At 56.9% G+C, this 15803-nt stretch overlaps 1 protein-coding gene across 1 annotated transcript; it reads left to right on the top strand.

Annotated features, from left to right (window-relative positions):
- The first annotated feature begins 2226 nt into the window (after positions 1 to 2226).
- On the top strand, positions 2227 to 15778 carry VWA5B2 (von Willebrand factor A domain containing 5B2). Its single transcript, XM_076003505.1, has 19 exons — positions 2227 to 3383; positions 3468 to 3638; positions 5868 to 6087; positions 6268 to 6425; positions 6927 to 7058; positions 7286 to 7410; positions 7771 to 7926; positions 8387 to 8497; positions 8578 to 8786; positions 8873 to 8984; positions 9459 to 9644; positions 11309 to 11480; positions 11564 to 11877; positions 12322 to 12511; positions 12617 to 12970; positions 14167 to 14304; positions 14400 to 14483; positions 14564 to 14787; positions 14874 to 15778. The coding sequence occupies exons 1-19, from the start codon at positions 3245 to 3247 to the stop codon at positions 15420 to 15422; spliced, it is 3744 nt and encodes a 1247-aa protein (XP_075859620.1). The 5' UTR covers positions 2227 to 3244; the 3' UTR covers positions 15423 to 15778.
- The last annotated feature ends 25 nt before the right edge of the window (positions 15779 to 15803 follow it).

Below are 15803 nucleotides of genomic sequence, written 5' to 3'. Positions count from 1 at the left end.
GCTTTTATACCATCCAATTACTCTTTTTTAATGCAGCACTTATCTCATTCTCCTGAAACTGCTTATCTGTCTGCCCCTTTCTCTCAAGTGTGAGCCTCTTTTGGCACAGGCTACCTCTTTTCGCCTCCATATCCCCCACCCCCTCCCCTGTGAGTGGCACAGAGCAGACCATCCAAGCCCCAAGGCATCCTTCAGCCCTGCCTCTGATTTCCGACACCTCCTGGAACGTGGCTTCTGGGCCCTCCAGGGCTATGCTGTCCTCTTCTGCCCTTGGCTGCCATGCTGCCATCCCACCACCAGAGTGCCTTCCAGCTAGGCTGCAAAGACCCACCCTTCTTGCTCTCCCACCCCAGCCCAGGTGCCAGGCAGCCAGCACTGGCTGCCCCCTGCTGCATGCTGCTCTATCCCTCAGTGGAGCTGCTAAGACAGCCTTCCCAGCAGGATCTCAGAGCTGCTCCAGCCTCCCAGTAAAATTTGGCTTCTGCCAATGTGTGTGTCTGGTCTCTGATAGGGACCCTTTCTTCTCAGGAGACCCTCTTACTTCCAAGCTCTCTTTAGGACCAAAGACAAGGATGTCTTTTTCCATTTCCATGTGTCTGAGGCCTCCTAATGATGGTTCCTGTAGCCTCACATTTGGTCTGAGGACCATACAAAACTCTTGTTCCATTTGCTGAAGGGGCAGAGCACAAGGCACCTATGGGGAGGTAGCCACTGCCAGTGCCTTTGTGGAGCCCTCAGGACCAAGGCTGGTGCTGCCTGGGGACCTGGATCACCTGGAGGGACCACCAGCCCATCCACTGTTTCTTCCCAGGCCTGTAAGAGGGACCCTTGTGCCTAACGGAGCTGACAGTGGGCTTAACAGAGAAAGGAGGAGAGAGGTCAATGGAACCACGGCCCAAACACTATGGAAACAACAGGGCTGAGACCCAGCTGGAGCTCCATGTGCGCTGGATCGGTGTGACTGTGTCTGTGCTTCCTGTATTGTCCTTCTGCATTCCCACCCATGAAGTTCCCTAGGAACAGGCCAAGCTCCTTCCATCACGCTAAGTGGTTTGAGCAAGGGAGAGAGTTGGGGTTGAGGGCTCAGATGCTCAAGGAGGCATTCGGTGGTGGTGATTGGAAGCGGAAGGATTGACTTAATAGGGACTAGTGAGAACCCTGGGTGTGGCTTGAAAGCCCACTCCCTACTGGCTGCCACCTACCCTGGCTCTCCTCAAGCTCTCTTTGTGGAATCTGTGGCATGGGTAAAAAAGCTTGCATGGGTGACCCACAAGCATGGTCACCTCCCCTCACTTCTCCAGGACTTCCAGACTCTCCCTCAGGTGTCCTGGCTAGGTTTTATAGACTTCCTAACCCTTTGCAGCACCACACTGTCAAGCACATGAACAATCTGCCAATAATAAGGGAGCTGTTTTACAAGCAGGGATGTTTTCTACTGAGGCGCTGCGGTGGTGTGCGTGTGGTGAGTGTGTGGGGGGTCACTTCTACGACAGGGTGGTCTGGAGCCAGGAGAAGCCTCTTCAGGCTGGAAGGCTTCGCTCCCAAGGCCTGAGGCAACTGAAGGGACCAGGCGGTTGTGGCCTGAGTGAGCCATCCTGCACACCCTCCCACCCCCAGCAAAAGTGGGGAGATGGTACTGCAGTGATGGCAAGCCTGGCTGTTCCCGGGCGGGAGGAAGTCGCTGCAGTGATGGGGAATCCTCGCTTTGTCACAGAAGTGACTGCCCGAACTAAGGCTACCTACAGGGACGGGGGAGGTTTTCTACAGTAATGAAGGATAACTTTGGAAAGGGGCTGGCTTCTTGAGGAAAAAGTCCTGTGGTGACGGGGCGCTGGGGTTCGCTGCAGTGAGGAGGGAGGGTCACTGCAGTGATGGGAAGCCTACCGAGGGCGGGGGCTGGGCTGGGCACGGGGATAACGGGATAGCTAGGGTCGCTGTGATGCTGGGGCTTGCAGACTGAGCGGCTCTGCTGCTCTTGCAGGATGCCTCACTTCCTGAAGAATGGAAAGGGTGGGACCTCGGAGGCTTCGTCCCGCACTGTTGGGGACCGTGCGGCGGCGGGGACGCGGTGCCTGCACTGCAGTGCCCTGTCTGGCTCTGGCAGCGGCGCTGGCGCTGAGGCGGTACCTCACCCGCAGGAGGCGGGAGCGACAGCCCAGCCGCAGCGGCGGGCGGGGCCGAGGCGGGCCGGAGGGGCGGCCTCTCGGAGCGGGGGCGGGACCACCACTGCCAGGGCCGGCGCCCCTGCGGGGACTCAGAGCCGCGGCAGCTGGAATCGGGAGCTGGCGCCCCGCGGGTGCCGGGACCCAGTGCAGCCCAGGGCGCAGAGGCGGTACCACCCACCCTGGTCCCGTCTCGGCGCCCAGAACTCCGCCGAGGACGCGAGGGTGAGGCTGAGCCTGCCGGGAGGGAGGGGGCGCCCCAAGACCCGGCCCGCAGCATCCCCTGTAGGGGCAGTGGTGACTGCAGCCGCCCGCTACTCCCAGACCAGCTCTGCCAGGGTGGGGAGAGGTGCCTTGGATAGATCCCTTGGAGTCCCCTGCCCAGACACCTCTCTGGGTCTTGCCTCCGAAAGACCCCCGTCTTCTCGCTTCCCTCTCTCATTTTTCCCACCCCAACCCCCTCCACTCCAGCCCGCGCCCCAGCCGGATGAGGCACCAGAGAAAGACTGCGGCCCTTTCAGCCTCCCATCCCACCCCGCCCCTGCTGTCCCTTGCTGGGCTGGGGGCACCCGGGAGGATGCTGGCCCTTTAAACCTTTGCTCCTCACCCAGAGCATCTTCCATCTCTCCACCCGCGCTACTTCCGACAGCTGGCAGCCGCGGGGAGCCCCGGGGGGCCGGCAGGTACGGGGGTGGAGGTGAGGCCCGGGAGCGGGTGATGGAACAGCTGTGACCGCCTCCCCCACCCCCCAGAGGCGCGAGCAGCGGGACTGCCGGGCGCCCCCAGCGCTAGTTAATCATTAACCCTCCACTCCCCGGTCCCCGCGCTGCCGAGAGCTGCGCTCCGCCCGGCCTCCCAGGTAACCAGCGAGGATGCCACCTCGCCATGCCCCCCGCCTCGCCTTTTCTTATCTCCCCCCGCCACCTGTCAGCCTGGCAGGAGCCCCCGCTCGGTCTTGCGCCCCCTGCAGGCCCGCGTCCGGGTGCCTGAGTTAGACTGTCGCGCTGGCTTTCAGGGGCGCGGGGTGAGGCGCCCCGGACTCACCCTGCGCACCGCGCCTCCAGGGCCGGCCTCCCGGCACCATGCCCGGCCTGTACTGCCCCTCCAGCTGGACGCCGCTGCCCCTCACGGACTCTTGGGTCCGGGCCTGCGCCAACGGACCCTGCCTCAGCCTGCGGGCCCGGCTCACCTACCACAACCCGCAGCCGCAGCCGGTGGACGGTGAGGCGGGGCGCGCGCGCCGGGCGGTGGGGAGCGGGTGCCGGGAGGGATGCGACGCCGCCTCCTGCCCGCCCCTCCCTGCAGGCGTGTTCGTGTACCCGCTGGCCGAGGCTGAGGTGGTATCCGGCTTCGAGGCCGAGGCGGCCGGACAGCGCGTCTCCTTCCAGCTGCAGAGCCGGCGACGCTCGCAGGCCGCCTGCTGCCGCGCGCTGGGCCCCGGCTTGGGGGCCGCCCCGCCCCGCCGCTGCGCACAGGGTGAGTCCTGCGTCCGCGCCGCGCGCTCCCGAAATCCAGCCAGGTTCCTGCACCCGCTGTGCGTCCCGCCCCTCCTCGCTTCCTCCAGGCGCTGATTTTTTCATTCATTGATTCATCCCTTTATTCAACAGTCATGGACTGGGCACCTGACCTGTGCCAGGTGCTGGGAGAATATGGCCCAGACCTGGCCCAAGATTCACAGCCAGGGAGACAGACACAGGCAGCATAAGGCTTGCAGCCCAGACCATAGTTCCCCCTCGTGCTGCAAAGGGCGCGCCCTCCCCAGATACCCGCCTTCGGCCCCTTACCTTTTAGGCTACAAACCTTCTCAGCCTGGCCCCGTGTGAATGTGCCAGCTCCTGGATCAAGCAGGAACTCCTTGGCCCAGCAGCCAAGGCCCTCACCCCTTGCCGTCCCTCTCCCTCCCCCACACCAGGTACCACAAACTTGCCACACTGGCCGGCCCTTGTACACTTCCTGGCTCCATCTTCCCATCTTCTAGTGAGCAAATTTGTACTTGTCCTTTAAAATCCATTCAAATGTCACTCCTTGGGAAACTCTCCCTGACTCCGGACAAGCAATGGGTGCACTGTTTCCTTGCTCCTCGCCTTTTGTGCCACCCCCTACAGCACATCCTAGGGGAGTAACTGTCACAGGTCTGTACGTCTGTCTCCTCTGGACCCTTAGCTCCTGAGCTTAGGACTGTCGGGTTTTGGTCATCTCCAAGTGCCAGCATCTCACACAGAACCTGACACAAAGGGGCCCAGTAAGTGCTGGGGGGAGGGGATGGAAGCCCAGCCCTGTGCTAGGTTCTGTGGCTTTCACTCCATTCTTCCCATTTATTCATTCATATGTTTGATTCCTTCCCATGGGATTTGCCATCTGGGTAAAAAGAGGGACAGAATCCAGTGGTGTTGAGAGTTGGCATAAGCTCAGCAGGTTATTAGAAGCCAGAGTGAGCTCTGGGCTAGGCCCCAGGAATGTTCCAGAAGGAGGTGGAGCCAGTATTTGACTGAAAGCAAGGATAGGACTTGGTTAAGTGGAGAGTAGGGACAATGGTATAAATAAAGGTTTGGAAGTAGGTTATCCTGGGTAATGGTAATAAAACACCTCATGTTTACAGTGACTTACAGTTTACAGTCACTGGTGTCACCTCATTTGAATCCTGAGTGGTATGTAATGGAAGCGTTGCTCCCGTTCCCCCTTTTCTGGTGGGTGAAAATAATAGCAACGGTCATTACATATATGTTCGGTGCTTTGTATACATTATCTCATTTGTTCCTCACCACAATCTTTGAGATATAGTTATCGTGATCCCCATTTTATGGATGAAGAAACTGAGGCCCCTCAGAACCAGAGAGTTACCAAAGGACACATTAGAAGTCACAGGGCTGACACTCAAAACCTGCTGCTGTGCTCTCTCCACTGTATCAGGTGGCTGGGAGGGAAGCCCCTTTCTTACCCCTTCTTACTCACTTCTTTCCTTTCCTTCCATCTCTTTCTTCTCTTCATTTATTCAGCAAGTATTTCTCGAAAGGATGATCAAATGACTATTGTGGGGAAGTGAGGTGAAGTAGGGCTGTAAAGGTGGGCTGGGGCCAGACCAACACACCTGGCCATTATTCCTTTAGCAGCAGTGGTGACTGCCACAGCTCTGCCAGTCCCCAAATAAACCTATGATCTAAATAAAATGGTGTCCTTGGCATGCAAATGAAGCTTTATGTCTTCTAGCCTGTGTGAAAGCAGGTTACTGCTGCTAAGCTCCTCTCAGGTAGAAAACTCTGGAGCCACCCTAGTGGGCAATGGGGAGCCCCTAATGGTGCACGAGCAGGAGATTTATGAGCAGAGTGGGTCCCAGGCCACAGGGAGATGTCTGTCTACTAGGAATGGTGCCCAAGGGTTGACTGGGCAGAGGCAGGCAGGGGAAGATGGACACAGGCTATGGGATGTCCAGGGCCCTTGGAGTGGACATGCCCCCTTCTCCCCAGCCCTCCATTAGCAAGGATACCACTCTCCCTTGCCTGATGACAGCTGGATCCTTCCACCATCTGCCTCTGCTACCATCATCATTTCATGCCTCCATCCTGCATCACCAGCACATTAGCCCAGTGTCCCATTGGTCATGCAAAGTCCCCCTTGCCCAGGCTCCCTGACTTGGTGCCTGCTCCCCTTCTTCCCCTACCTCCTCTGCTTCCAGCTCCCTCTGACCCCTCTTCTCACTCATCATAGGTCATCTTGTCTTGGATCTGGCCCAGGCCCGGTCCACGCTGGTGCTGCCCACAGGCCTTATCGCTGCGGCTGGCACCATGACAGTGACCCTGCACAGCAGCCGGGAGCTGCCCTCAAGGCCTGACGGGGTGCTGCATGTGGTCTTGCCCACTGTGCTCACCCCGCTGGCCCTGCCAGGCCCACCAGGGCCCCCCAGGCCTCCGGGGCTCTGTGACGACAGGTTGGGCCTATGGTGATTCTCTTCGTCCCTCCCTCGGCTTCTCTGGGTCTAGTGCGGGTGAGGGGGCTTTGGCAGGGTATCCCAGGGGATGGGCAGGGTGAGGAAGGGCTGGGGCCAGTAAGCCAGAGGGGCTAGGGGCCTTCACAGTGGCCCAGTGACCCTCCTCGTGCTCCCTTCCAGCCCCACCAGCTGCTTCGGGGTGGGCAGCCCTCAGGAGGAAGGGGTGCCCTGGGAGGAGCCGGCTGCCCCTCTGGACGTGTTCTCAGGTCCTGCCCGCTGCCCTGCCCCATATACCTTCTCCTTCGAGATGCTGGTGACTGGGCCATGCCTGCTGGCAGGTGGGTGCGTCTGGCCTGACTTGACCTCTTTTCAGATGCCCGTCCCTCCCAGTGCAGCTGACTGGGAAATAATCATGACTCAGAGATGGGAGGAACATAGGACAAAAAGTCAGTGACTAACCCTTAGGAACCTCCAGGGTAATGGTGGGAGCATCCCCTGGCTGCCTCTACCCCCCCCCCAGTTTATCAAGGTAATTTATTTATATCCCCCACCACCACCAATAGGAGAACAGATCAAGTGATGAAGTGGATTCCCCTTGTACAAGAGGTGGGGTGGGGGATGCTAAGTCACCAATTGGTTGATGTATAACTCTTTGACCAGCCAGGAACAGAGCTGGGAATCCACTTCCCACCCCATGAAAGAAGGCAAATCCTCCCTTGTCTGTTTGACTCTATAGAGCAAACTCAGAACACTCAGCCCACAACACTGTGATGTTTGTGCTCTTGGTACTGGCTTGGGGTGATGGTTGCATCACCCCTTCCTGCCTCTATGTCCCTCAGGCCTGGAGAGCCCCTCTCATGCTCTACGGGCAGATGCCCCTCCTCATGCCAGCTCTGCGGCAACCATCTGTGTCACACTGGCAGAAGGCCACCGCTGTGATCGGACCTTGGAGATCCTGCTGCACCCCAGTGGTGAGCTACAGTGGGCCAACTCTGGCCTGCTTCGGAACAACCTGGGTAGCATTTTTCAATTACAGATGTCTGGGCCCCAAACCAGGGGGTCAAGTCATCTGTGAGCGTGGGGCCCATGGTGCAGGAAGGCTGGACCTGCATGCAGGCTCCTTCCAGGACAGTGGGACTACACAGTTGGAGGCCAGAGGCAGGGACTTCCCTGACGGAGTTGTGTCGTCTCCTCTCAGAGCCACATCAGCCACACCTGATGCTGGAGGCGGGCAGCCTGAGCTCAGCAGAATATGAGGCCCAGGTGAGGGCCCGTCGTGATTTCCAGAGGCTGGAGCGCAGGGACAGCGATGGGGACCGGCAGGTATGGCTGCAGGGGCTCGTGGCCTGATTGCTGTTGCATTTGTGCACGAGGAGCAGGCGAGCAGGCTCGTGTTGGGATGGGGGCCTCGTTCCACAGAAAGACCCCTACATAGCTGCCACCCAGCTTCGTAGAAGGCAGATGTGGGTCTCCCTGAGATATGTCCCAGAGAATGGAAGCTAGGTGTGACATAGGCAGAGGACAGCCACCTGTCCCTGCCCCTGCCTTTATTCAGACTACTACAAAAGATATCCCCTCTTGGTAGATCAGATAGAAAAATGTCCCCAGGCCAGGTCCCACTGGCCACACTGGACAAAGTAGCAGTAAGCCTTGCTCAGCCTAATGCAGGGCTCCCATGCTCAGGTGTGGTTCCTGAAGCGACGCTTCCACAAGGACATCCTGCTGAACCCTGTGCTGATGCTAAGCTTCTGCCCAGACCTGAGCTCCAAGCCTGGACACCTGGGCACAGCTACTCGGGAGCTCCTCTTTCTGTTGGATGGCAGCAGTGCAGCACACAAGGCCTGTGGGGGCATAGCATGGGCAGGCCTGCGTGGGTGGGGCAGCGGGTCAGAGGTGGGCCAGCCACGAGTCACCTTGTTGCTTCAAACGCCATCTTCCAAAGAGGAACCAGACAGCATCTCCTCAGGGGGACTCCCTTAGAGAGCAGCCCTGCCCTGACCCCTAACCCCGCACACATACACACTCTCAGGTCTCTCTTTCTCGAATTCACCCATACATGCATCTCTCTCAGATGCCAAGAGCCTCTCGTACAGAGTCACACTCAGAGACACGTGAGTTTCACATATACCTTCACAGTCCCCTACACAAAAATGTTTCCTGCACATATTCAGGGTCTCACTCGTACGCATGCTGGGCCTCTCCCAGGTTACCCCATCCAGCCCCTCGTTCTGATCATGGTCTGGAGAAGGCGAGCAGTGCTGGGGGGCCTGCCTCACACTGCCCTCCCCGCCCTCCCCAGGATGCCATTGTTTTAGCTGTGAAGTCTCTCCCACCCCAGACGCTCATCAACCTGGCCATGTTTGGGATGTCGGTGCAACCGTTCTTTCCAGAGAGCCGGCCTTGCAGTGATGTGAGTGTGGTCCGGGGATTTGGGGACCTCGTGGAGATGTTTCAGCCCAGCATGGCCCAGCCCATCCCTTCTTTCTCCAGGACACTGTGCAGCTGATCTGTGACAGCATTGAGACCCTGCAGGCTGTGAGTGGCCCTCCAGACGTGCTGGCTGTGCTAGACTGGGCCATGGGGCAGCCCCAGCACAGGGCCCACCCTCGGCAGCTGTTCCTGCTCACTGCTGCCTCGCCCATGGCTGCCACCACTCATCAAACCCTGGAGTTCATGAGGTGGCACAGGGGGGCAGCCAGGTATGGGATGGGCAGAACCAGGTGCCTACGATTGAGCCCTGCCAAGGGGCTCCTTAAGGTCACAGCTGCTTCCCTTCCCTCATTAGGTGCTTCTCCTTTGGTCTGGGGCCCGCCTGCCACCAGCTGCTCCAGGGTCTGTCTGCCCTCAGCAGGGGCCAGGCCTACTTCCTGAGGCCTGGAGAGAGACTGCAGCCCATGGTGAGCTTGAGCCCAGCCCTGTTCCCTACACCTGGAAGTCCTTCTCCCAAGTTACACATCATGTCTGAAACAGAACCCACTCAGGCCATGGGGTGCCCTGGACCCTCAGCTCTCCAATGTCTCCTCTCCCTGATACACCAATCGGGGGCAGAGCTGTTAGCGCTGCTGTGGGGTGCTGTGGAAGGCCAAAGGTGTGAAGCCACCTTCCAAATCTTACTCTCAGCCTTGTCCTGGAAGTGAGCCTCATCCTCACGGTCCCACCCCATCCACACGGCAAAGCTCAGGCCAGGGATCCAGACCACAACCTGGGAACTGAGCCCGCAATCCTCTTGCTTGTTCCTGTCCCATTTCTTCTCCAGCCTGACCCTGCTCCCCATCAGCCCAAGGGCTGGGCACATGGCACTGGGGAAGAGCGACCTTCCCGCTCTGGCTGTGTGATACCTTTCTCTCCCTCCCTCTGGCCACTCCCCACAGCTGGTGCAGGCTCTGAGGAAGGCTCTGGAGCCTGCTTTGAGTGACATCTCTGTGGACTGGTTTGTGCCCGATGCCGTGGAAGCGCTGCTGACCCCCCGGGAGATCCCAGCACTCTACCCTGGGGACCAGCTGCTGGGTTACTGCTCACTCTTCAGGGTGGATGGCTTCCGGCCTCACCTGCCAGGGGTAGGCCTGGGCTTGGGTGTGGTGGGTGGGCCTGGGCTGGTGGAAGTCCCCGCATCTCTCCCAAACCCTTCCATTCCCTGTGCTTCTCTCTGCCAAGCTCCCCTACTATCTCCTAGGGCTCCACAGAGATCCACTAGGCCCCCAAGGTGACCACATCCTGTCTTCTTCATGGGGTCTTCCACCCAGGGTCACTAAAGCACATAGCCACAGAAAACAGCACCAGCACTTGCTGTGAGGTTTTTGTCAAAACTATTGCTCACTACTTCACAAGGTACTCTATATACCTTGTAAAGCCGTGGAAAGCACCATGTGACATATTTCCTGTAACTGAGTGACAGAGGAGCATAACATAGGTTGTAGATGCAATTGTAAATCCCAACTCTGCCACTTACCAGCCATTTGATTTGGGCAAGTCATTTAACCTCTCTGAGCCCACTTCCTCGTGTGTAAATGTTTATACACATTTTTGTAATTAGAGGTCATAACACAAGTGCTCTTGGCAGGACACCTGGACAATTGACACAACAGGAGTTTGAGAAATGGTAGTTATTTTTTTTATTTTTATTTTTTTTGAGACAGAGTCTCGCTTGTTGCCCAGGCTAGAGTGAGTGCTGTGGCGTCAGCCTAGCTCACAGCAACCTCAAACTCCTGGGCTCAAGCGATCCTTCTGCCTCAGCCTCCCGAGTAGCTGGGACTACAGGCATGCACCACCATGCCCGGCTAATATTTTTTTTATATATATATATATATATTAGTTGGCCAATTAATTTCTTTCTATTTATAGTAGAGATGGGGTCTTGCTCTTGCTCAGGCTGGTTTCGAACTCCTGACCTCGAGCAATCCGCCCGCCTCGGCCTCCCAGAGTGCTAGGATTACAGGCTTGAGCCACCGCGCCCGGCCAGAAATGGTAGTTATTTTTTTAATGAAAAGTTTTATCTATCTAAAAGAGCTAGGCATGCTCCCTTGTTTTGATCATGAGGCCTATATAATAGACTGTCTTTTGCCTGGCTACCAGGAAGCTCAGGGACAAGCTTCAAGCTCAGCTCCACAGCAAGTCTGTTAGTTGTTATGATTAACATGTTCGCTTCTTGCATTCTTAGTACTGGTCTGTTATTTCTGGTTTGTTAGCTTTATTACCTCTTCCTGTGAACCATCTTAAAATCCTGTTTGGGCCAGTGGTGGCAGTGGCTCACGCTTGTAATCCTAGCACTCTGGAAGGCCGAGGTGGGCAAATTGCTCGAGGTCAGGAGTTCAAAACCAGCCTGAACAAGAGCAAGACCCCATCTTTACAATAAGTAGAAATAAATTAATTGGCCAACTAATATATATAGAAAAAATTAGCCGGGCATGGTGGCACATGCCTGTAGTCCCAGCTACTCAGGAGGCTGAGGCAACAGGATTGCTTGAGTCCAGGAGTTTGAGGTTGCTGTGAGCTAGGCTGATGCCACGGCACTCACTCTAGCCTGGGCAACAAAGTGAGACTCTGTCTCAAAAAAAAAAAAAAAAAACATCCTGTTTGGAAAGAGGTAGTATATAACTACAATCAGGGTTTTTTTGTGTGCTTTTTATTTTGTTTTTATTTTTTGTTTTACCTTTTTGTTTGTTTCCCCCAAAAATCCATGTTGAAATACAATCAGTTTTTTTCACAATGATATTCTTTCTAGGGCCAAGATCCTGGCTGGCAGAGCTTGGGTGGGTCTGTGTTCCCATCCCCAGAGGAGGTGCCATCTGCTGCCAGCCCTGGCACGGAGCCCACTGGCACCTCGGAGCCACTGGGAACAGCCACTGTGTCAGCAGAGCTGTCCAGCCCATGGGCTGCTGGGGACTCAGAGCGGAGTGAGTGCCCTGGTATAGCAGTGTTGAAGGAGTGGGCAGTGGGAGGGACAAGGACTGGGGTCTATTCTACTGCCTCCCTGCAGGTACCGATGCTCTGACAGACCCAGTCACAGATCCTGGACCCAACCCCTCCTCTGACACAGCCATATGGCGCCGCATCTTCCAGTCCTCGTACATCCGTGAGCAGTATGTGCTCACCCACTGCTCTGCCAGCCCAGAGCCAGGCCCAGGCTCCACAGGCAGCAGTGAGTCCCCAGGCTCCCAGGGCCCTGGATCCCCCGAGGGTAGTGCTCCCCTGGATCCCCCTTCTCAGCAGGGCTGCCGCAGCCTGGCCCATGGAGAACATGCGGGCTCCCGCTCCTGTCCCCTGCCTGCACCACCACCAGCTCCATTCAAGGTGAGACTCAGCCCACATCATTGATTCACCAGGTATCCAGCAAATATTTACCACCTGCTGTGTGTCAGACATTGTGCAGAGTTTACTATGAAGTTTAGCTAGAGAGATAGGTGGGTAAATCTATAATGACAATACCATGTGATGAGTACAGGAAGAAGGTACTATGTGGGCTCAGAGTCAGCATGACTAACTAACTTCATTTGAGGGAGTCAGGAAAGTAAGAGCCGTGTCTAGTAGAATAAGTTAGCCAGGCAAAGAAGGACATGACATAAACAAAAACAGAAAGACAAGTAACAACCTCAAGTGGGAGATAGGGAGTAGAGTATGATGACACTGGGAAGGGAGCCGGGGCTGGAGGTCCTTGTAGCCTGTGGCCAGCTGTATATGTATGATGGTCAGGAGCCCGGCATTCCTTGACCAGCTGCTCCCATATCTCACATGCAGGCAGCGGCCTTGAGTAGTGAGGTGCTGGGCCGTCGGCACAGGGTGGCTCTGGCTGGCCGAAGCCTCTCATCCCCTCCAGGCCGGGCAAACCCAGTCTCTGGCAGACCCCAGCACCCGTCTCTGGGTGCAGCACCAGATGGGCCAGGCCCCGAGCCAGGCCAACAACTGGGACAGGGCCTGGATGACTCAGGTAAGGTTTGGATAGGGAGCTGGTTTCCCTGACACCAAGGAGGCCTTGGGGAGGTGAAGCCCGGAGTACTACACTGCCCTAGCCTATGCCATCTTCTTTCCCTAGGAAACCTGCTCTCCCCAGCCCCCCTGGACTGGGACATGTTGATGGAACCACCCTTCTTGTTCACGGCTGTGCCCCCTAATGGGGAGTCAGCCCCTCCTGCAGTGCCACTGCCTCCTCAGGCTCCACGCTGCCATGTGGTGATCCGGGCCCTGTGTGGGGAGCAGCCTATGTGCTGGGAAGTGGGTGTTGGGCTGGAGACACTGTGGGGGCCTGGGGATGGCTCACAGCCTCCGTCACCCCCTGTAAGAGAAGCTGCTTGGGACCAAGCACTCCACCGGTTGACAGCAGCCTCTGTGGTCCGGGACAATGAGCAGCTGGCTCTCCGAAGAGGGGCTGAGACCACAGCTGACCAGGGTGAGTTGCTAATGGGCCCACTGAAGGCCCAAGGGCATGGATAGGCAGAAAGCAGCAGAGGTGTAGGTCAGTGTGTTTGATCACTCTCTATACCTCATCTTGTTCACAAAGGATCTGATGTGCCTCATCACACTGATAAGATAAAAAATTAAGCAGAGCAATGGGAAAAAGTGAAAATAAAAGCTGAGAATGAGGTTATATTAAAGATGTTCACCACAAGGTTATGTACTCTTGCAAGTATGGGACCCAAAACTGACAATCTTCCTAGGAGCCAGCACAGAGGGAAACATGATCTTGTAATGAGTCACAATGCCCATAACATAAAAACAAATCGTTGTCATTCAAGAAAACACTATTAAAATTAAATAGGGGCCGGGCGCTGTGGCTCACGCCTGTAATCCTAGCTCTTGGGAGGCCGAGGCGGGCGGATTGCTCAAGGTCAGGAGTTCAAAACCAGCCTGAGCAAGAGCGAGACCCCGTCTCTACTATAAATAGAAAGAAATTAATTGGCCAAACTGATATATATATATAAAAAAAAAAAAAATTAGCCGGGCATGGTGGCACATGCCTGTAGTCCCAGCTACTCGGGAGGCTGAGGCAGGAGGATCGCTTGAGCCCAGGAGTTTGAGGTTGCTGTGAGCTAGGCTGACGCCACGGCACTCACTCTAGCCTGGACAACAAAGTGAGACTCTGTCTCAAAAAAAATAAAATAAAATAAAATAAAATAAAATAAAATAAAATAAAATAAAATTAAATTAAATTAAATTAAATAGGGTTAAATTTTCAGTTCTTCAGTTGCACTAGCCACTTTTGAAGTACTCAGTAGTCACATGTGGCTAGTGGCTACTATACTGGATCACGCAGACATAGAACATCATGCAGACGTAGAAGAAAGTTCTATTAGACAGTGCTGAAATGGGTGAAGGAAAAGGTGCCAGTCAAGGCTTCCTCTGGGTGGTGTACAGTGTTGAATTTCTGGGTGGCTGGGGGCCCTTACCCTGCTATGGTTGAAGGTTCAGCCTGACCACTTCTTGTCAAAGTTGGGAGCCTAAGCTAGTTCTGGGCCTAAGAAGTCACTCTATTCTGTCCAAAAGTAGACACAAGGAGAAGCTGTGGGGAACACTGATTTTTTTCTGTGAATCCTTCTATAGAGGGCAGGTGGCGGGAGTTTAGCATGCTGCTCCATGGTTTCACAGGCCATGCCCGGAGATGCTGGCTCCGAGCCCTTCAGACAAGCAAGGTCAGCTTCGCCCCCTCCTGCTTCACCTGCCCTGTAGCTGTGGATGCTACCACTAGGGAGGTCCTGCCGGGGACCCTGCAGGTGCGGAGCTCAGGTAGGGGCCCTCCTCTGGTGACCTCTCAAGTGCAGTTCTCGCGGCACTGGCCATCCTCCTGGACAAACCTGACCCCATCCCCTGTGCCCCTGCAGAGCCAGCTGAGCTCCCAGGCACCCCACCCACCTCTCAGAGCCATCTAGATGCAGCTTCTCTGCCCACACTTGTCCATTCTAAAGGTAAAACCCAAGTGTGGGAAAAAGGTAAGGGGCAACTGGGTGTAGAGACCACCTGCCAGCACGGATTGGCTCCTCTGCAGGACTTCAGGGAGGCTCTCCAGCAGGTGCCTGGCACTCAGACCAAAATGGCAACTCCAAGACTGCTGTGGGGGACCCCGTAGCCACCACAAGAGGTCCTCACCGCCCACCCCCGCAGCCTCCCTCTAGGCTCAGTCTGGGCCGCCGTCGCAGACTCTGCAGCCCCGACCCGGGCCAAGCCAGTGATGGCATCAGTGAAGGAAGCGACCATGACTATCTGCCCTTGGTGAGGACTCGGGAGGTGGAGGGTGGCATCGTCAGGGCCTGGACGCTGTCTTAGCTCGCTTCTCCCCCCACCTCCTCTCTCCTCAGGTGCGGCTGCAGGAGGCGCCCGGCTCCTTCCGCTTGGACGCGCCCTTCTGTGCTGCGGTGCGCATCCCGCAGGAGCGCCTGTGCCGTGCCTCGCCCTTTGCGGTGCACCGCGCCAGCCTCAGCCCCACCTCATCCTCATCTCCCTGGGCACTTCTGGGCCCTGGTGTTGGCCAAGGTGACAGCGCCACGGCCTCCTGCAGCCCCTCCCCCAGCTCGGGCTCAGAGGGCCCAGGCCAGGTGGACAGCGGGCGGGGCTCAGACACTGAAGCCTCAGAGGGGGCGGAAGGGCTGGGTGGTACAGACCTGCGTGGCAGGTCCTGGGCCACTGCCGTGGCACTAGCCTGGCTGGAACACCGATGCGCTGCTGCCTTTGGTGAATGGGAACTTACAGCTGCCAAGGCTGATTGCTGGCTGCGGGCCCAGGACCTTCCCGATGGCCTTGACCTGGCCGCCCTGAAGGCTGCAGCCCGGGGGCTCTTCCTGCTGCTGCGCCACTGGGACCAGAACCTGCAACTACACCTGCTGTGCTACAGCCCCGCAAACATGTGACAGTTGCCCGCTGCTGCTCAGGCTGGTGCCCAGAAACATACTCAAGTCACTGCCACCCAGGAGCCCCCTCAGTGCTGGGAAGGGATAGGCTGGTGTCAGCCTGTCCCCACTGCTTCTTACTCCCTTTCCAGAGTCCTCTCACCCCCACAAAAAGTGCCTGCCTGTGCTCTCTCCCACTCCTCAAACCATCCCCCAGCCCTCCCTGCTCTAATCTGCTCCTCCCACCCCACCCCGTCCCCCTTCTCCTCCATCCTCTGAGCTTCATGCAGCACAGTGGAAGGGGAGAGAGCCAGTTCCCAAATCCTATGCAATAAAGTGCCTCTTTAGGACTACCTGAGTGAGTTCTTTATCGGCCCCATAAATGCCCCTTACAGCTTGGTC

This window comes from Microcebus murinus, chromosome 1, assembly GCF_040939455.1.
Source record: "Microcebus murinus isolate Inina chromosome 1, M.murinus_Inina_mat1.0, whole genome shotgun sequence".
NCBI classification, from domain to species: Eukaryota; Metazoa; Chordata; class Mammalia; order Primates; family Cheirogaleidae; genus Microcebus; species Microcebus murinus.
This window is presented reverse-complemented; position numbering and strand designations above follow the sequence as displayed.

Bases quoted from the DNA above. Each gene is read 5' to 3' on its own strand.
- VWA5B2 (XM_076003505.1), top strand. From the start codon at position 3,245: ATGCCCGGCCTGTACTGCCCCTCCAGCTGGACGCCGCTGCCCCTCACG. The intron at 8,498-8,577 runs GTGAGTGTGGTC...TTCTTTCTCCAG, and splicing joins AGAGCCGGCCTTGCAGTGAT to GACACTGTGCAGCTGATCTG. The intron at 11,878-12,321 runs GTGAGACTCAGC...TCTCACATGCAG, and splicing joins CACCACCAGCTCCATTCAAG to GCAGCGGCCTTGAGTAGTGA.